At 37.3% G+C, this 21284-nt stretch overlaps 1 protein-coding gene across 8 annotated transcripts in view; it reads right to left on the bottom strand.

The window, feature by feature from the left end:
* MECOM (MDS1 and EVI1 complex locus) overlaps positions 1 to 21284 on the bottom strand; it is a 653114-nt gene that overhangs the window by 56267 nt on the left and 575563 nt on the right. For 6 of the 8 annotated variants that reach the window (XM_055410280.2, XM_055410244.2, XM_055410261.2 and 3 more), the window contains exon 3: positions 9683 to 9817. In XM_055410280.2, coding sequence (XP_055266255.1) covers positions 9683 to 9817 — 135 coding nt within the window. Of the gene's footprint in view, positions 1 to 9682; positions 9818 to 12462; positions 12666 to 12704; positions 13554 to 21284 lie in introns of those variants that run through there. The other 2 variants (XM_055410288.2, XM_055410298.2) reach the window with 2 other exon arrangements.

The raw sequence follows: 21284 nt of genomic DNA, 5'->3' as shown, positions 1-21284 counted from the left end.
AGAGACAATATCCCGCAAGACCGTAAAATGGTACAATTGTCTGTGTTGGGGAATGCTGCAGAGACACCCATGCCAGATCACTCGAAGAAAGTATTATGATATCATTATTTCTTTGGCGTCCACTATTTATCATGTCTCTTTTAATTCCATTTTAGATTTACTCAATCCAGTGTGAACACTCCAAGAAACAAAAGAAAGTGATGGATACATTGTAACTATATATTAGAAAGACAATTCTCTTTGCCCGGACATAGATCACTACTGTAATTTCCCTTTAAGTGTCCAGATTGTCAGGCGAAGAATATTGAGTGCATAAAAAATAAAAGACACGGAAGAGTGTTGATGTTGGCTTTATTTACTGGAGGTAAAAGGTGACATTCCAGGCCACGAAAGGCAAGGCTAGGCAGCGTGGGTTTTAACTTCAGGGTGTTCTTTTCGATTTTAAGTGAATTTTTATGGTGCTCATGAAACTGAGGTTTGAAAAGATCTGGCAAGAGCCCGACCTAATGAGGGCAGATTCTGGGCATGCTTCCTCATATCACATAAGAATGTGCTTGAAATCCCATCTACCACCCTTAGAAATCCAGCGCTTTTTTTCAAGGTGTTGCTACCACTTGCTGTTTCATCATATCTCATGTCTTTAGATCTTAAAGAGACTTAAGTAAAATTATATCTTTCCTCTTATAATTACAGTGGCCCCAAAGTATAATTTAAGTACTTGAATTCAGGGATGTCCACATATAAAGTTGGTTTACGTCCTAGCAATAATAATATACCAACAGGCATTTGGGAAGTGAGAGGAGTAGTTTAAATGAAAACATAATGACAATTTGTTGCCTCAAAACAATTATGTGGGGGGAAAATGGGAATGTAATGCTGGTGGAGTCAAGCTTTTCAGAAAATAAGATATCACATCTATGTTTTTGTGTTATAAAATAGGTCTTTAGGCAAATAAAAAATATAATTAAAAACCTAAGTGCTTTATGCAGTTTCTCCCACAGGTTTGTCTATTAAGTATGCTCGACCATGCTTATAAAAATATAATTATAACATCTTTAAAATCAGTATATTCTCAAAACTTCGACTATATTGCAGCCCTATGAACTATAGGTCATCCGAGTTAGGTACCAGGAGCAGAGACACTACTAACATAACCTTTCTGTGTTTTGTCTGAGAAAAATGGAAGGGAATCAATTCCTCTGTTAAATTCCATAAAAGAGTTAACAGGTCTCTTCCATCAGGGGGTTTTATGGAAAAAGCTATCTGGAACCAAAATAAAAATGTCCTGGATCTGGGATTCTGTGATGAATTCAACTCAAGTATTTAAAGAGGGGCTCAAAAGTCTCAAACACTTAGAAAAAGTTGGAATGGATATAAAAGGGTTGTTGATTTATTATTTTGCTGGGTCTCTCTCAGAATGCTCTTTAAGAAGGGAAACAACTCCTCCCATTATAAGGTGAAAAATAGAGGAATAGGGCCTTACAGTCTAAAAAAAGAGGATTATATGAGAATTCCATTTTTTAAAGTCATGATAAACATTTTAAAACTATGTTAACTCCTTTAGACTTTTCTTTTTGGTAGCTAATACACCAAATTGCAGAAATACAACATGTTATGAACATGACCTAACTCATAGAAACTTTTGAAGGTTAAGACGGTCTTTTCATTTTATCACAGAAAAAATATAATTTTCCCAATATCTTGCTGGACTCTTTTTAATCTTTCCAGAGAGCTTTTTATATTTATCCTTGTAAGTATGGATATTATATCTGGATCTCTGAATACTTTAACTTATAAGAATAAATATTATGGTAAATGTTTTAACAGATCTTTATGTATTCTTTTATTTTTAAAACTTGCTAAAAAAACACACTAGTGGAATTTTTTTATATGTTTTTTAAAAATTCTAAATCATTCATATATTTGAAGATAAAACTAGAAATCTCCCAAATTGTTCATTTTTACTACTGGTGAAATTCACAATTTAATGCATAAACATAACATTATACATGTATATAGGAATTACTCTAAAAATAACTATTAGTCCTAATTTGTTTTAATCAAACCTTGTAATGGTTCCAAATGTCAAAAGGATATCTGTTCAGTTAAGGCTAAGCTAAAGGTAAAAGGCAATGGCGATGTGTATTTGATTTAGCAAATTTAGATAGCCAAAAGTTATATTTTCATACAATGTTATATATAAGTATATATGTGCTTGGATATGTTATATATTTTATATGTGATTTACAAATGTGATGAAGTATATGTTTGAGGGAACTTTTTAAAATCAGGGATTTATTGTGTTAATATAAATTAATGACATATGATTAATTCTAATTATATATCATAAAAGTTATATATTTTATAAATTGCATATTATATGTACTATATGTTGTATATAACAATTTATTATGTGCAGTTGGAACTGAAATTAATCACACTTTATTAAATATTCATTTTCTTTTGTTATTTAAGCCCAAGAAGACAGTCACTAAAGAAAGTATGGACACTATAAGCATTCTGATAGGAAAGGTAATAGGCTATAAAAGACTTTCAGATTATTTCTCTTTTATACTGTCAGAGCCTGTGTTCAACCAATTCTTCCCTCAAACTGATGATGGCTACCATTTGTATTTATAAATGGTAATAATGTGGGTTCTTGTTTATAATCTTACAAAATAGAAAAATCTAGAATCTGTCAGACCAGACTTGCTGTCTGGTTTGCTATGCTTGGATCGATTTAAAGTATTATGCTTGCACTACTGAGACAGAAGAAAAATTCAGCACACAAGAGGGAAAACAAGAAAGAAAGAAAACACATCATTTACTTTTAAAAAGATGAACAAGGACTCATTGTTATGAATTCCCGTTTATTTTTCCTGGTCAAGCACTGGAAGTTTTATTTATGCTTAATAGACTACATTTGGCATGTCTGAAAATGGCAGAAGTGTGAATTATGAGTGACCTTCAACCTATTCAGGAAGTTGTAATAATTGAAATAATAGAGAAATGTACTCCCTGCAAAATCTGTACTGAGACAGCTTTTTCAGACTATTGCTGTCTTTTCTGTCTTTTCACTTTGAAGTAGATAGTTGATCCTTCTCTCCCAGCTCCCTCTATTCAGCCTGAATGCTTTATTTTCTATAGCTTCATACCAGTCTGAGACTAGGAAAAGGTGAATGGAACTTTAACATTTAGAGGCTGGGTGGAAGGGGAGGTAAGTGACAGTTTGCACATCTGAACAAAGTCAATATTTAATATAAACACATCTGTCAGACTTGGTGCTGCAGAGGTAACACCAAGCCCAGAGAGACGACGTGTGCACACGTGCTGGCTTTAGGAAAGGTGCTCTGGACCCCTGATCTATCCATAGCAATGTGGGAAACCCCAATTCTGGAGGGCAGGAGTGCTGTCAAGTTTTTTCACCTCTAAAAGAAGGACCCTGTTACACATTCTAATCCTGATTAAAAAGAGATAACAGAAAGTGTATTCAGCAGACAGAGATTAATAATAGAATGTGAAGAAATTTGTCCAACAAAATGGAAACACTTTCATGACTAAGCTTTGCTAAAGCAAACCATCCTGAGTTTCTCCAAAGACACAGTATTCTGAATTTGTCTTCAAGGTAACAGTCTTAAGACTAGAAAATATTAACAGAGAAATATCAGGTACAGGTCTTGCTGTATCTGCTTCAAACCAGAAATATATATATAGATATACTACCTACATTCAGAACAAAAATATTAATGGAGAAGAAGCCCCCCACACACATACACATTTTTATTTCTTCCATAATAACATGAAAAGTAAGCCAAGTATTACTTATTGGGTGAAATAAAACAGAGAGAATTGCCTGTTGATCCTAGTTTGCAAGAACAGGGCAAGTGATAAAGATCCACTTATTATTAGACCTGGAGCTTGTTGTGTATGCAACCAGCCTGGAAGCTTTGCAAGCATCCTGTTAAATAACCTCTAAAGATCATGCCATAGACCTCACAAGAAATATTCATTAGCCACCTGTCTTTAAAGTGGCCATTTTGTCTGACTCTATGAAACTGATCATCCTCAACAGTTTCAGATTGCTCAAAAAGAGAGGAAATTGAAGATCTTCTTTGGGTTTTTAACTAGGCTGGAGACATTTCTCGTGTTCTTGACCAACACATCTTCCTCTTTGATGGCTTGTGATGCATTCTGACACCTATCTTTTTGGTGCTATTCCAGAAATAGCTACACTCTGGTATGAATGTGATGCTTTGAGAAATTCCTGTATGAAAAATGTCGTGTACATGCAAACACGAATTACTTAAAATGCACAGATCATCTTTTTAGTGAACTTACGTGCTTTATCAATCTTTATAAAAATTCCTACCTTCTGTAGTGCTATGACAGGCCTGTATTCTGGGCACAATTACATGATGGAAGTTTTTTTTTCGGGGGAGGGGATGTTATTTGCTTTATCATGTGAATAGCAAATGACAAACTATGTCTGAGACAGTTTCATCTTCAGGTGAAGGAAGTAACTTATCAGCCAGACGACATCGCCTCAAAGTCCGCTTAGGCACCGTTCACAAAGCCAGTCTCTGGGTATTGCCAGCTGGCATTCATCTTAAAACAGCAGAGCATAACTTTGGTATAAAAGTGGAACTTGACTTAAAAACAAAGCAAAGAAAATGGCCAAAGCCAATAATAATTTTAACATCAAAAGAGGTCATAGAAAATGAGGACAGAAATCCTTGCAAAGAAAGAGCAAATTAACAAATTACCTGACAGTTAATGCAAACATGTTTAAAAAGTAGAAAGAGGCTAAGATACTACATTTTGCTTTTACATAGTTGATCTTCCCTGCACAAATTGCATTAATTGAATGATGCAGGCATGCTTTTTTTTTCTAAAAGCCAAAAAAAAAAAAAAAAACTTGATAATTGAGCCTATAATAAGCCTGCAATAATACTGTTGTAGTGTCCCAGCAGGCTGATAGTACCATTGACTTGGGCCCAAGCAGAGGGAGGGCGGGTGTGCCACTCAGCCATGATGGTCCTGGAAGCAGTTAAAACTTTATAAGGTAAAGCACAAACGAGAACAATGCCTATTCCAGCTGAAAACACTGTAGGATCATGCTGCTGTTCCTCAACCACCAGGGAGCTGGCAGCATCCCTTAAGCGAATTCTGACGATGCATTCTCTGAGGGGCACTCCTTCTTCTAGGTCTTATTTCTTCAAAATATACATCAGGCATTATATAATCTCTTATCGACGCATTTCGCTTTCTTTAGAGTGAACGGCAGACTTCTCTTAGTCTACTTACTAAATACCAGCTGTCAAGGGCCTGTTTAAAAATGAAAGGACTTATCACCTTGTGTAAATGACAAGATTAATAATGTCTTAGGTTGCTGAGAACTTTATTCCACTTGTAGACCATGTTAGGGCAGGCCAGGAGCTTGAATAAAAGTGTGTTCCTTTCTGTGGTGCAGAATACACACACAGCTATAAAACATTACCCCAAAGTACATGCCCAGATTGCTCTTGGAATCAGGAGATGAAAGGTAGGTCTTGTGTAAGTCGAAAAAGTTCACCTTCACGAATAGGGCCTTAGCGATCTGTCTGATTACAACCAAAATGATTTCACCATGAAGAAGTATTAGAGGAAAACTTGTGTCCAGAGAGCTATTTCATAAGTACACTAAGCTTGTGACATGTCCGAGATAAGAACTGGCCTAATGCAGAGGTGTTTGGGGGCGGGCGTGGGTTGTGGATCCTCTTGCCTTTAATCTAGGTGATGGGTATGGCAACATGGAGGTCTGAGGAAACTTCTCCAAGAATGGAGGAAAAGGTGGGAGTAGGGTGAGACCAAACCTAACGCAAGATGCTCTAACCATCCATCAAAATGGGTGTAAAAGTAAGGAATCGACAAGACGTCAAAGAAAAGGACATCAGAGTATCCAGATTAAAAAAAAACAAAACACTCAGTAAATCCTCTAGGTGTTTGATATACCTGACATTAGACATATGAGTGGTTCCATATGTAATGAAACCTCTAAATAATTAATAAACCGTTTTAATGCTTCCTCTGCACACTTGGTCCTCTTGAGGACCTCTTCTGGAAAGAACTTTCATCATCCAACTTTCTGCCTCTGCTCCTGCCCTGATCTACTTCCCAGTGCCAGGTCTGTACCCACAACCAGGAACAATTCAGACCGTTAAAATAAAAAAATACTGTACTGAAGCATTGTCTCTCTCAGTAAATATTTCCAGCTAAAAGCTGTGCCATAGCAGTGTAGCTATGTAACACTGTAAAGAAACTTTATGGAATAAGGGAAAAAATAATTAGGATTTCAAAGATAAAGAACCTTGGGTGTTTTTAGTGGATCTACTCTTTTATGACTGGAGTGTGACTTAATTTACTAGTGTCTTTGGTGCAGCCTTCATTCACAAAGGTAAATTACTATAGTTAATATAATATTTTCAGGGGGGAATAAGAATATTAGTCAGAAGCTGCAGCTACTTAGAAATTATGGTTTAGCAAGGGCATCAGTGTTTTCAGAATTTCTATCTCCAAAAAAAGTCACTGCAACAATTCCGAAAACATGCAACGAAAAAGATATCTAAAAACAACAAACTTGAGTCTTCTAGGGAGCACTGTCAAGAAAGAAAGCTACCACAAGGCTCACTCTGGCCTGGGGAAAAAAAAAAAATCTGCAATAAAACAACTTGCAGAAATCTATTGGAAGATTTAAACTCAGGAAAATCCCCTCAAATAAAATGCTTGTAGAGAGGTATTAGGAAAATGTTCACTGAATAGCCTTTGTTTTTATGATACAAAACAGATTACATCCTTTATCAACTTTACCTGAAAATCAAAATCTAGGCTGTTCCTAAGTACTTCATCACCCCCAAACAAATCAAATATGAGTTTTATACAGGATGCATGTTCTGATTGTCCCACTATTATCAAACTGCATTATCATCTTCAGCAGACACATTCTTTCTGTTTTACAAAACTCCTTCACATCATTATAAAACTGATCCAAATTGACTAAACTTGATTTTTAATATTAGAATTTTTAAAATGGATATCCTTGCAAAAGTAAAGATATGTAATTTATACCCTCTTTTTTATTTTAGGTCATCTTTCTTTGCTAGGTAACCTATTACAGTGTCTAGCTTGCAGTTGAAAGATTCCTCCAATATTCTTCTTTTTTATAGTCCAGGACTTATTTAAAATTCATTTTATAAACTTGAGCTCTATCTAAGAATCAGAGCAAAGAGAAACACTTTTTACAGTTTCTGGTCGAGTGTTTCATTTGCTTTTATGTTGGGCAGGTGAGTTGATGTTGTTCATATTTCATAATTATTCCTGATCTAGGGTGTCTCTTTATATCTGGATATTAAATAACTCACACAATGGGAGTGTTCATTAAGTGATGAGTTATGCTTATTCACCATTTGGCAGCTCCTATTCCTCACGGAAAAGAGTGAAAAAATAGACCTAGAGAATGAATCTCTTTAGTCAGCTCTTTTATCATTGTATATAGTCTGACATTCACATTTCAAAGCTGACTGGAATTGCCAGTCTTAAATGACTTTTAGAAAAGAGGCATATTTACTTAAAGATGAGTATGTTTATAATATATGCATATACAATTTGGTGTCTGCTCTCTTTTGTAAACTGGATTAAGTATGATTGTATGCATATATGCCTATCACACAAATCTGACTTTTACTTCTAACTTTCCTCTCTTGTTTATGGGTGAACTTAGTTGACCATATAATGTCAATTTCACAACTATGTTATTTGATATGCACTCTGTTACCATCTTAGATTTCTGCCAGCATAATACATAAGTTTAAAATGAGAACTTACAGAAATAACAGTATATGTCTAATATTGGTCTTTTATGATTTTCCTGATTAGCTAGTTTCCCTGATTCTTCAGTTAAAATACATAAACATGTTATTCATTAAGATATGAGACCAGCATATTTTCTTTTGAAAGCAATGCATTTTACAATGTGAACCTCAAAAGTAACCACATGAAAATTATAAATGCCTACTCTAATAAGCAAACTAATTCATACTTATGAATAACAAAATAGTTTCCCTTTTTAATGTAATCACAATTCCCAAGGACAAAAGCATATTTATAAAAATGATGTAGACATAAATATTAAATGAAAAAAATACATTGTCCACAAGTCTCATTCTTCAACCATCTTTTCACCAGTCCTACAACAGTTTTATCTGTTTAAGGAAATAGCTCTTATTGTCAGTAAATATGAATACCAAATAACTATTATGATATAATTACATTATTTCATCTTGAAACTGCTTTTTGAGGTATTCAAGTTACTTTTTAAAGAAACATCACATGCACAATTCACCCATTTATAATACCTATGTATTTCCCACATCGACAAAATAGTCAGTGCTCAAAAAATGTTTGTTGTTGATAGTGACAGTAACTCATATGATAGACTTGGGATATTTTCTGTTCATAAGCAATAGCTAATTTAATAATGGTCTACTTTGTTCCAATAATGTTTCTTATTTTCTTATGGCAAAGGGAAAAAACAATTGATTGGTTTATTACTTTTGATATATGTTGAAGATTTTTAAATGATTCCCATTTAAAGTGAATTTTATAATTTACTACCTCTTATACAGGTTAGTCAGTAAAGATTATCTGGTAGCTGGTAAAATGCCAAAGAATAATCTCATAACAATGATTGAAAAAGAGTCATAGACCATATGATGCTAGCATTACTTACCAGCTTTCAATTGGAAACATCTAATTTAAACTTTTCTTTTTCTTGGTGGTGATTTTTACAGTAGATTTGCCAAGCAACCAATTTAATATGATCTTTGAAACATATTTGATTTAGGTAACCATTGGTTTAAAAGAAATAAATGATGATAGTATAATTATATTCTAACCCAATGATGTTTTTAAAACACAAATTAACAGGTTGAACTTCTTGTTGTTGTAGGTATTATCATACTAAGTTACAAGATTCATAACCTCACTTTATTGAGTGCAAAATATGTTTCATGATATTTTCATGATCTTGTTTCATAGTTATTGTTGTTAAAGTTAACCTCACTTCATGAGCTTCCATAAAGCAATTTCCAGCAGTGATACTTTTAAACTATTCACATCAACAACAACAGAAAATGTATTTGATTAATCTAAGTGGTTCTTGTTTATAATTAAGCAAACCAAATGCATAATCATATCAGTGCACACACAGATCACACATCTATATCTACCCACTATTTAAAATAAAATCTATATATTTCAAGTTGCAATTTCTGCAAAAATTCAGTGTTCTTGATTAGTTCAGTACTGTCTATGAATGACTCCTTATTATGAAGGCAAAGAAAAACTGATAAAGAATACCTATTAATAAGTAGTATTCAGTTTTTAAATCATTCAGTCATACACAGAAGACTAGAACATTTCTGAAGTTTTACTAGCACAAAGTGAAGAAACTACCCAAAAAAGAAGTACTGAAAGAAAGTAATACTGAAAATTACTTTATTCTGCATCTTATATTTGGGCATTACCTTTCACCATATCAAAAAACAGGCCACCAGGGTCTACTGCAACTCACTGTTATTTTTATTCTTCAGGCTTCACTGATACTTTAGTGCTCTCCAAGAAAGACAAGAAAATCTTTACAACATACCTGATCATTTATCTGGCATGCAACGAGGTTGTGCTGATCATAACAGCCAGCGAACCTGATGTACTTGAGCCAGCTTCCTACATCTGGTTGACTAGCATCTATGCAGAACTTCACATTGCAAAACTCATCTAAGATCTAGAAAGAAGAAGATGAGAACAATCGATTTCTACAACGGTTCATTCATTAGAATAATTAATTGCGTGAAAATATTTTATTCAAATGTATGTTTCCTACTTCGAATCCTTATGAGAAAAGAAGTCAGACATCATGCATATTAATACAGAAGGAATAATAATAGTAAGTTATCTTAGAAGTGGCAGCGGCACTGCTTTTAAAGGAACAAAGCAATTATAAATTACTACAAAAACTGATCAATTGGTTTCAAAAATGTCAGATTCCTTATTTTGCATAAAAGAGTGCTATTTTGTCCAATGTGATTTTTTTAAAAAAAATATTGAATACCATATATTAACACAGTATTTCTAAACTGTAGAAGTCAATATTTTATGTTAAGATAGTCTTCCCTTGTAAGTATATACTTTCACTTTTTTGCACTTTAAATTAATGCAATTTAAAAACTTTAAATATTGTCAAATTCCTTTTTAGTTTGTATTGCACTACCATGAAATAAGTCACACCTTTATCTGAAGAAGAGAGTAAGATTTGTCTCATTGATGCTACTGATGAAAGAAAAACAAATGAAAATAAACAATTGGTAAACACTCGTGCAAAATATGTCAACCTAAAGTTTTAGGTACCCTATGCCAATGCATATTTCAGTTTCATGTTTTGTAAGTTAAATACCAAAACTGGCTTGTGAACAAAGTAAAAAATATATTAAAATATTGTAATAAATTGCCATCATTATATATATGGTTATGTATTGTTATTTTTCACGAGATTTTACATTTGACCTATGTTAAATATTAATCACTACTCAGGATACCTATTAAACTAAAACTGAAATGGGAAATGTCCTTTTTTAAAAAGCTATGTCTACTTAAAGGAGGCTATTCAGATTCACTAGCAGCAATGTTGTTAAACACCAATATTAAAAGCTGCAGAATTGTTGACCTGATGGTGATAACTAGAAAGTCTGGTAATGTTAATGTCAATCAGTTAACCCAAACTTGAGGACGTTTCCTATCAAAGACTAAACAATATAGTCCAGAACATTAATTGATGAATTAAATAACCTCCTCCCCCTCAGAACTCTGCTGTATCTATACCTGTAAAAGTTAAAACTAAACTCTGGAGTGTATAGACCAAAAGCAATTTCGCACAGAATTCAGGTAATCACTCAGTTACAGATTCAAATGGTTAACTCACCACAAACTTCAAGAAGCCCAGTGCTCTGAGGGCTCTAGTCAAGAGGTATTATGAATATGCCTTTGGCCATGAGGCAATTAAAGGGCAATAAGTAGTCCCACAATTTTAAAAAGAAAAACTGAAACATAAGATAGGAATAATAATTGCTACACACACACATACACACCCACACACATCAAGTCTGTTTCAAGGACACCTTTCACACTAAGAACAACAAAAATCTATATTAAATAGCCTCTCTAGTGAGAACAGATTTGAACAATTTCTCATTGATAAAATTACAGACTTTAAGCTGTTTTCTTCAACTCTCAAAGCTGAGCAGCTTAAATGGCAACTTGAGATTCACCCTCTCCTCAGATGTCTGGAAGTATTACAAATAACAATAACAGCAATACACACTTTAAAATAGTAAAAGGTTGGGATTGTTGTTTTGTTTTTTGGTTTGTTTGATTTCTGGTTGATCTTTGTTGTTTATTTTCTCCACTAGCAGGAGGAAAAAAAAAGCAGTTCTACTGACACACTAGAGAAATATTTAATGAAGGAAATAGGGTGAAGTCAGTGAAATGCAACACCAGTTCCATTTCATATTTGCAGAAAGATGTGGAAAACTTGTTAATTTCAAAGTAAAAAATCATCTATCCCCCTAACTTTCCAGCATTCCCTTTTTGCGAGGGCAAAGAGTTAAGTATTGCATACACTGCACATAAAAATACTAGGTGTAATTTTACTCCGTGTTAACATTATTGCCATTGCCACTGTCAACAGTGAAATTAATTTAAAAACAGGTTCATTTCCAAAGAATGTCTTTTTACATATATGTAATATGATTATTCAAATATTTCACCAACATATTAACTTTCTTACTCCCTGTATTCTTGCCCCAAGACAAAAGCTTAACTTTCTCCAGAAACCTTCCCCCCCCCACCCCACCCCCGACCCCGGGTGAATTATTCGCTTTTGATTTGCTAACAGAACTGCATTTGTCTCCCAAATGTCTTAATCGTCTCGGAAATCTTGAATAAAATAAAGTAACAACACATCTTCCGTCATTTCATCTAACACACTCCTGTGTTTTTAAAAGCTGTCAAGTTCCAAAGATACCTTAAAAAAAAAAAAAAAAAAAGAATTCCCTTTAGGTGGACTTTAGAGAAAGGCCCTTTCAAAAAACCAACAGCGAAAGAAAAAAAAAAAAAATTCCCCATAACCTAGCCAAAGGGTCCGAATGTGACTTTCTCGCGAAGCAGCACACGATGTTGGACAGCAAAGCTGTTACTTGGCAAGGTGGAACTCGGCCGAAAGCGGCTCCAAAGTCGCGTGGCCGGTGCCAGGAATTCAGATTTTGGCAACCCCACCTTCTGCGTCCCTGATACCGACGGACAGACACACGGAGGGAGGGGAAAGAGGAGAAGAGCGCGAGGAAAGGAGGGCCGACAGCCGGCAGAGAGACCCACCGAAGGCCGGACGACCCACCCCGGAGACGCGTCCAGACCGCACCGTTGCACAGGAGGAACAAGGAAATCGGCAGTCCCGGCAACGTAGATAAGCACAGGGCTCCGCGAGACAGCGGGCAAGTAGGAAAAGAAGGCTGGGGGGCGGGGGGCGCCCCGGAGAAGGGGTGCCAAGGCAGGAAACTGTCCCAAGTAACAAACTATGCATATCGCCAAGACTTTTTTTTTTAAGTGAGTTCTCTTACCTTAAGATTTCTATGGCCTCAACTCAGCAATAAAAGGCAATCACAGAAGAATTAAAACAAACAAAATAATCAGCAGCCCCCAGCTTTCCTGCACGAAAATCCTTTCATACGATCCCGAGCCACATTTAGAGATGTTAAAAAAAAAAAAAAAGCCTCGAGTCTCGATTTCCGAATGGTCTTTGATAACTTTGTCCGTCTCTAGGATCTGCTCGCCAGGACCACGCGTTTCAGATTTATTGTCCGCCAACAGTGTATTTTTAAGACCAGAAATGAAGTCTCCGCTTGTCTGGGTGACCCGGGTTTGGTGTGTTTTGGCTTTTTCCCCCCTTCCTAAATGAGCTCCGAGCTATTCCTTCTGGTTCACATCACCTCCCTCTTTTCTCACTTTCTCTTGCTCTTATCAGCCCGATGTGTAATGAAAGTTATCTGAAACCCACTAAAACTTCTTCCACTTCTCTCTCCCGGTTCCAAAGAGGGGGTGGGGGGGAGATACAGGCAGGAGGAGGAGAGTTTGAAAAGGTGGGGGGCCTGGGGAGGCGAGGGGAGCTCTAGCCCCCTTTCTGATCCTCCGCTGCGCCTTTCCTGGTCGTAGACCCTCACGGGATCGTCCCCTTTCGCAACTCCTAGCTCAGCCGCCGGGTTTCTATTTCATGAACTGTCTCTTTAAAGAGGATCTGCTCGGCCATCCAGAAAGAACCCGGGGCGAGGGAGAAAGGGAGCTATCTCCCGCCGCCCTAGAGTGATCGGAAGCCAGACGGGCTCCTCTTTCAGTAAATTTTTAAAGTGACAGCAGCCTCCTCTGGCGGGAGAGGTCACAAAAAGGTCGCTAAGGCTTAGTCCTATAGGGTCAGACTGATTACGGATGCACCATCCCCCTTAAACATGTAGATTTCTCAGGGTAAACAACCAATGGGGAGATCTCGCCAGGCAGGATTTCTTTCCCCCAGGGAAATATCCTCTGTTTAGGTGTCCTGAAAGCACAAGTGTGTGTGTGTGTGTGTGTCTGTGTGTGTGTCTGTGTGTGTGTGTGTGTCTGTGTGTGTATTGGGGGATGGGAGTGATGGGGTGGAAAAGTGTTTTCGGGGTGTGAGGGTGTGTGCTCCGAGAATGGGGGTGGGGCGCTGGAGGGGGTGAAGATGAGGTTTAGAGTAAAGAGACTGGCTCATGCTAAATATCATTAGTTTACAAATTCTCAGGAAACAGTAGCCTAAAAAGTTGGAAAAGACGGTTCCCGGTTTTTGCTAAGTATTTATTATTATCATTGAAATTCGTACTCTATTCTCTCCATTATCACAGATCAGCAGAAGAGCATGCTACTCTTTAAATCATATTTTTCTTAGAAGGACTTTAAAAATCCAAAACATTATTTGCATATAACCTCCCCAGATAGCCTATTATGGGCCGAGAGAGGTTGACAATTGTTTCGTGAGTTTTTGTCATATTCTTTAATACATTAACTAAAACATCATGAACGCCAAAAAGTGGAATTAAGCAATTTTGATAACTCAGATTATTTTTTAACTTTTAACCTCATGAATGTTGTTTGAGGGGACAAGTAATACCCGGTGATTAATGATTTTCTAATGTATATGTTCTGTTTTTATCAACACATTCCAGAAACAACACTGGAAGAAAGACTATAGGGAATGCATGGCAAAATAAAAGTGTCTATGGATTTACTTTAGCCAAGCTTAGAAATTTTAGTGAAATCCACCGGTTAAATGAAAATAAACGCTTTTTTATCACAAACTCCATTCATAAAAACAAATGGGCAAAATCCAACTTAGCTCAACAATGGAAAGTTAAGCAAAGTAAGCGAGTCAAGGGACACTTGAGGGGGCGGGGTGAAGAGAGAGGATGGAAAGCGCATTTATGTTCCACTTCATCTGCACACGGAGAGACGGCACAAGTCCCTTTTTGTTTTCTCTAAGTGCAAACAGACCTGTAAATCTAGTCGATCTATATTTCCCCAAAATGCTGATTTAAAAACAAAAATAGTAACAAAAGGGAGGGATGTGGGGAGGGGGAGAAAATGACAAGAGGTGGTGACTAATTCGTTTCGGTGGCCTGTTATCTGTGACATTGAACTGTTATTTCAGATAATGGCCATTGTTTGAGGGAAAATCGCACAGCAGTGGTAGGTAGGACAGGAAAAATCCTTTGTAAATAACCTAAAACCCGGTCAGATATTCCCATAGAGTTCGGCGCTTGAGAACCTTTAAGAGCTCCCGGTTTGCTGCCATTGATTTCCTGCCCTTCCTCAACTTGCCCATTGTAGGAGCCTTTTTTTTTTTTTAATTTAGCCATAAATTGGACCGGCTCGAGCTATGAGCTGTTCTATTTTCTTCCTGTCAGGATGAGGGATTTGTTTTATGATGCATTGTGTATTAAATACAAGTAATCTGGGGGAACCGATTGCTTCAGACAGTGCGGCCTGATCAGGGGGTCTGAGAGAGCTCAACGCCCCAGTCCCCCGCCCTAGGCTCTGGCCCCCACCCCCTTGCCCTTTACAAAGCTGCTCTGAAAAGAAGGAAATGCTGGTGGATAAACAGAAGTTCGTATGGAATCAGTGGCAGCTCCTGGCTAAATTAGGATTTCGTGGAAAGGGCCTCCGCGTTTTTCCCCTTATATTGGGTTCGGGTGGGGGAGGCGGGGCGACTTTCAAGGTCTGGGTACTTGCAGATGCGTCATCAGGCCGGTAGATGGCGATGTGACCCGGATTAAGTCGCGGCGTCTGCGGCCTCCAACCACCCAGGTGAATCGGCTGCCGACCGCCAGGCGCGGGCAGCTGGGCTCTGCCCGCCTCGCGCGCGATCCCATGCCTTCCGGAGCCTCAAGCCCGTACCAGTGCACCCTTAGTCCAGACCGGCAGACACCAGCTTGAGCTCAGGCTATTTCTGTGCATCAAATTCGCTTCCCCAGACAAAGCCAAAGAGTTAACACTTTCTCTCTGAGTCCTTGAAAGATTGATCTAGAGAGGCGATTATTTAGCCTCATCATTATTATTGTATTAATATCATCATCAGTCTTGTTCTCCACTGAATAACTTGTGAGAAGACTGAAAGTCCTGGGCAAACATAAAATCTCAGTTTTACTTCTCTCTCCTTCCCCCACCCACCGCTCCCCTCTTTGATTATAATACCTTCACGGAAAGGCAATCACCTCGCTTTTTCCTGACGACACAACTTGAACTTAAAAATGGGGTCCTGAAATGCGAGAGTAGCTAGAAGAGCCTTAATTCTCATGAAAGGAGCCTCTGGCTATTTCAGTAATAACCCTTTAGGAGAAGACCCCGACCTGCCTCTCCTGATCAGAAGTGACTCGGAGAGAGAGGAGCCGGAGGGCCGGGAGGAAAAGGTTTTTGCAGGGGGGCTTGCTTTTCTCCCCCGTTAACTCGCTCTCCATCAGGAGGTTTCTAAAACAATAAATAAATATAAGGAGACAAATACCACCACCAATTTCCTTTATTCCTTGGGATTTCTGGTGAAATCTGTTTACAGTAGTTCCAGTTACAAATTAATCTGCAAAAGCTGCTGTCTGCTCAGCAGTAATCAGTAACATGCGGGTTCTGCAGTGTTTAGCGTTGCCCTTGAAATGGGCTATTAAAAATAATGGTTTTACTATAATCTCAAACCAGCTTTAATTTGCAAACATGTATCAGCACAGATGATCTAAATATTAAGGAGGCAGAATAGAACATACAACAAATGTACAGCTTAAAAGCAGGCAGTGATTTGTCACACATAGAGTGACTTGTCGGCAATGCTTTTAAAAAAGAATCATATTTTCAGAACATTTTCCCAAAAAGACTGATTGATTTTTCTGTCCTGTTCTGTTAATTGTTGTTTACCAGGAAAAAGGCATTGGAAGATACAAGGTTGGAGTGTGACTTGATAGATTTTCTGGGAGCTGCAAAGATCCACCTTTGGCTGATGGAAGGGTTGGGGTGGGAGAGGTTAGTGTGTTTTCTTCCTGGTCTGAAAAGGGCATAAACCCTCCTCAGGCCCCTTCCTTCCTCCCCCCATCTGCGTGGACTGCAGAATCTTGAAAAGACTCAAAGATTTCCAGTAAGGCCACTGGCTCTACCTTCATTGTATAACTGTTTATTTAAAATAAGTCAATATATTAGTTAAAGCAGTAAGAAGTTAGTGCTCCAGTATTCAAGTGATTCCCACAAGGCTGTAAGCTGATGCCTCTTTTAAGCCTTAAACTTCATGGTTGTCCCAGAAGTAAAAGTTCTGCTAATGGAGACCCTATGGGCATGGTACATTCCAGCACATCATTAAAGGAAAGAAAAGCAGTCCAGCCAAAGCCAGATGAAATGACTGCACTGTCCACTTTTAATAGGCTTCCTGTGGACAAACAGCCCTGTAACACTCTGCAGAGGACAATATTTAAAAACAAGACAACTTGCTGGCAGTTTTCAATACCATAAAGTTAATAAAGTATGTTCCCATTCACCCTGACATTATGTTTTTAGTTTATAGAGGAAGGCACTTTATAACCTCAGCCTAAGTAGAGTTCCCTTAATTCTGCAGTTTTGGCTTTCTTGAGGAGGCTAAATATACACTGAACTCCAAGCTTGACATTTTTGTTTTAACACTGTTTTTTTCTCTTTTTTCTTTCTTTTTTTTTTTTTCTTTTTAAGCTTTTCAAGAACATACAAGTGCATTTTTACATTGCTCAAGTGCAGTTTCATTCATGGAGATCCTGTTAAATCCTGCTGCACACAGTTCACATCAAGAAGCATGAAATAATCTGAGAAATTGACATTTGGCTGAACAATAACTGCTTGCTAATTAAATTAGCTTCATGTATGGATATTGATGTGTGTTTAAAAAGAAAATCAATGCTTCCTTTTCCATGTCAGAATAGGATTTTGTAAAATCTTACCTAACTTAACCGAGACAAAGATAAAAAAATAATACAAGTGCGTCTTTAGGACCCAAGAGACTTCCCACTAATTTACATATAAATATTTCTCCCAATACAGAAGCTCCAATTTGCCTCTCCTCTTTCCTTGCCCCAAATTCTTGACCACCAACAATTTTTTCTCTCAAATCTTTTCATTTAATAGGTAAACCTTGTAATGAAACATCATGTTTAGACAAGACAAACTAGATCAGAAAGCTGTGGAATCAAAGAGAATGATTTGTTTAATTTTAATTTATACGTTTTAATCAGAGTAGTCCACAAGCTTGACTCCCTAAACCTGAAAGTGAATTCTGTGATGCTGGGTAGATAAACCCAGCAAAAGAGTGGTGCACAATAAGAATTTACAAACAAAAAGAGCTCTGAATGTCTGAATGTCGGATCACCAACATACATTATCACCACGGCTCGGGAGAGAGATTTCTGGTTCCTTTTGATGAACTTTGTCTGATTTTTTTCTTTTTAATCTATACGGGTGGGGGAACTGTTTTTTAAAAAAAAAAAAAGAAAGAAAGAAAAGAAAAGAGGAAATTAAAGGTAAAAAAAATGTAAATAAAAAATTTCCCTTGGTCTGGAAATGGGCCTGACTGAAAGCATGTTAATCTCCACCTCAGTAATTTGGTTCTCCAGGAGAAGACAGAAGCCCTGCTGCTGTGCCCTGCACTTCATAAATCACATCTTTATGTGGACAAGGTCAGGGCACCTAACAGCTCAGACATGGGCCTTTGCAGTGGCTCAAGGATTCAGGCATGTTTACTCTCCCGCCCGGCTCTCTGAGGAGTAGTCCAGCACGCTTCTAATTACTTTTGATTATTTTCATTTGCTAGGGTCAGTCTGGCTTGCCAGGACTGCTGGAGGGTTGATTTCCTACAAATCTCCATGTCTTTGTCGGACGGCCCTGTGTGCGTTCAGAATTAGCACCCCGTTATTATCCTTCCAGCATGGGATCCCAGATGCTGTCATAGAAAAGTTTTCAGAGTGAATCATTACCTGCTTCCCTTTTCATTAATTAACTACACAAACATAATTGCCTATTTGATCTTTTAAAAATGCAGATGATACTCTTAACCATTGAGTATCTCATAAATATAGTTGGGCCAGAATAAATGTGATCTTTTTTTTGACTTCAACTTTAAATATATTTAGTAATGACTAGCAGTTCTTCAGAAACTAAGATGAAATACTTTGCTGAGACAACAGCTCTAGTGAATAAATTATTACACGCAGAGATTTATTTCTGAAACTCCAATTAAGGTTGCCATTTTTAAATATTTTTTGTTGTGCTGTTTTGATGTATTTCAGTCCTAAGCTATTATGCTGAGTGGTTATTTTGTGGCAAAAGCACAACAAAAAATTTATACCAAGTTTAAATGAAAACACTGTGATAAAATAAAAACTTTCATAAAATATGTTGAATTAAAATTTTGATAGAGAAAAAGAGACACAATATCGTTATTTTACTTTCTTATTCCCCCAAAATTGAGCTGTTTAATGCAATGATGCATATACATTAAAAGATACATTCAAGAAAAAAAAATGATGAATAAATACATTCATAAACTGAAAAATAAATATTCATAGTAAAACATAACACATCAATCTGGTTGTTCAGATAATAAGCATTTTTAGATCACTGAACAAAAATTACTATCTTGATTATAATTAATCTCAAAAAGTCAAATCCCTCATTCTTCCTAACTTTAGACCAAAGAATTCAGGTACTAAATTAAGGCTTTTGGAATTAACCTCAACCATTAGGCATTCATGTTTTATTATTTTATCAATTTAAATTAAGTCAATCTTTCAAGATAGCATTTAGCACATTATGTAATAAATCCAGGGTCAGCTTCTTTCCTGAGGCTCTAGAAACACCATTCAGAGTGCTTTTAGACCCATAATATTGTGGGGAAAGTGAGTTGGAAGACCTTTCTCTGCTCCCGTTGCTTGTCTTAGCTGTGTGTCTTTGGGTAAGTCACTTAACCTTTGAGTTGGTTTCTATGCAAGTTTCATAGTATCAGCCTACTAAGAGTGTTGGAAAAATAAATTGGGTAATATGAGTGAGAGCTGCTCTGAGTTCATGGGAACAGGTCAAAACACTGAGTTTCACAGTTTTTGTGTTTGTGTAATGGGTTAGACTAGATTTACATCCACACACAATGAGGAAGATGGTCTGGCTTGTACTTCAAGGAACAGAAAACTATAAGTATTTTTCTATCCTCTTTCTTCCATTCCAATGTCAGTTGCCCTAATCCTTACCCTGACCTATGGAGAGAAGAATTTTAAGAAAAATGTTTTTTTTCTCTCAAGCTGTGCTACCCCCAAAGATGTCCGTCTCTGTCTGGCTTGCAGCTGGGTTTGCTCTGTTCCACCCACTATGTTCTCTGCCAATCAGTAAGAGGGAGAATTCAGAGACAGAGGTGAAATATCATTGAGATCCAAGAGCTCTAAAAACTGGGGTAGAAGGCCAGGTATGCACACACACACATACACACACACACACCCCAGGACTATTTTTCAGTTAATATTTGTTATTGAGGTCAGGGAATGTATTCTCTACAGTGCCCTATGGGGAACTTTAAGTGCCAAGAGGGCAGGAATTGTATTTCTCTTATTTATCTCTGTTGCCCAGAGCCTAACATAATGCCTCTGCCTCTAACATAATATCATCAATATTGCCAGGAGAAATATCAATAACCTCAGATATACAGATGACACCACCCTTATGGCAGAAAACGAAGAACTAAAGAGCCTCTTGATGAAACTGAAAAAGAAGAGTGAAAAAGCTGACTTAAAACTCAACATTCAGAAAACTAAGATCAGGGCATACAGTCCCATCACTTCATGGCAAATAGATGGGGAAACAATGGATATTGTGACAGACTATTTTGGGGGGCTCCAAAATCACTCCAGACGGTGACTGCAGTCATGAAAGTAAAAGACAATTGCTCCTTGGAAGAAAAGTTATGACCAACCTAGACAGCATAATAAAAAGCAGAGACATTGCTTTGCCAATAAATGTCCATCTAGTCAAAGCCATGGTCTTCCCAGTAGTCATGTATCGATGTGATAGTTGGACTATAAAGAAAGCTGAATGTCAAAGAACTGTGGTGTTAGAGAAGACTCTTGAGAGTCCCAACCAGTCCATCCTATAAGAAATCAGTCCTGAATATTCACTGGAAGGACTGATGCTGAAGCTGAAATTCCAATAGTTTGGCCACCTGATGCAAACAACCAACTCATGGGAAAAGACCCTGATACTGGGAAAGATTGAAGGCAGGAGGAACAGGGGACAACAGAGGATGAGATGGTTGGATGGCATCACTGACATGATGGACAAGAGTTTGAGTAGGCTCCAGCAGTTGGTGATGGATAGGGAAGCCTGGCGTGCTGCAGTATATGGGGTCGCAAAGAGTAAGACACGACTGAGTGACCGAACTAAACTGAATTGAACTGAACTGAACTAACATAATGGCAGAGATGCTGTAGATATTCAGTAGGTGTTTGTTGACAAAATGTATCGGGCCCTTGATTTTCATTCCTATGTAGTTTGGATGCTTAGCATGGATGCTTGTTACCTCCTAGTCTGAATTATCACAATGACTTCCCATTCTGACCATCACTCACCCACCCATCAGTTTATGCTCAGCA

This window comes from Moschus berezovskii, chromosome 1 (genome assembly GCF_049115385.1).
Source record: "Moschus berezovskii isolate FMDL1 chromosome 1, NW_MosBer_1.0, whole genome shotgun sequence".
In the NCBI taxonomy this organism is placed as follows: Eukaryota; Metazoa; Chordata; class Mammalia; order Artiodactyla; family Moschidae; genus Moschus; species Moschus berezovskii.
This window is presented reverse-complemented; position numbering and strand designations above follow the sequence as displayed.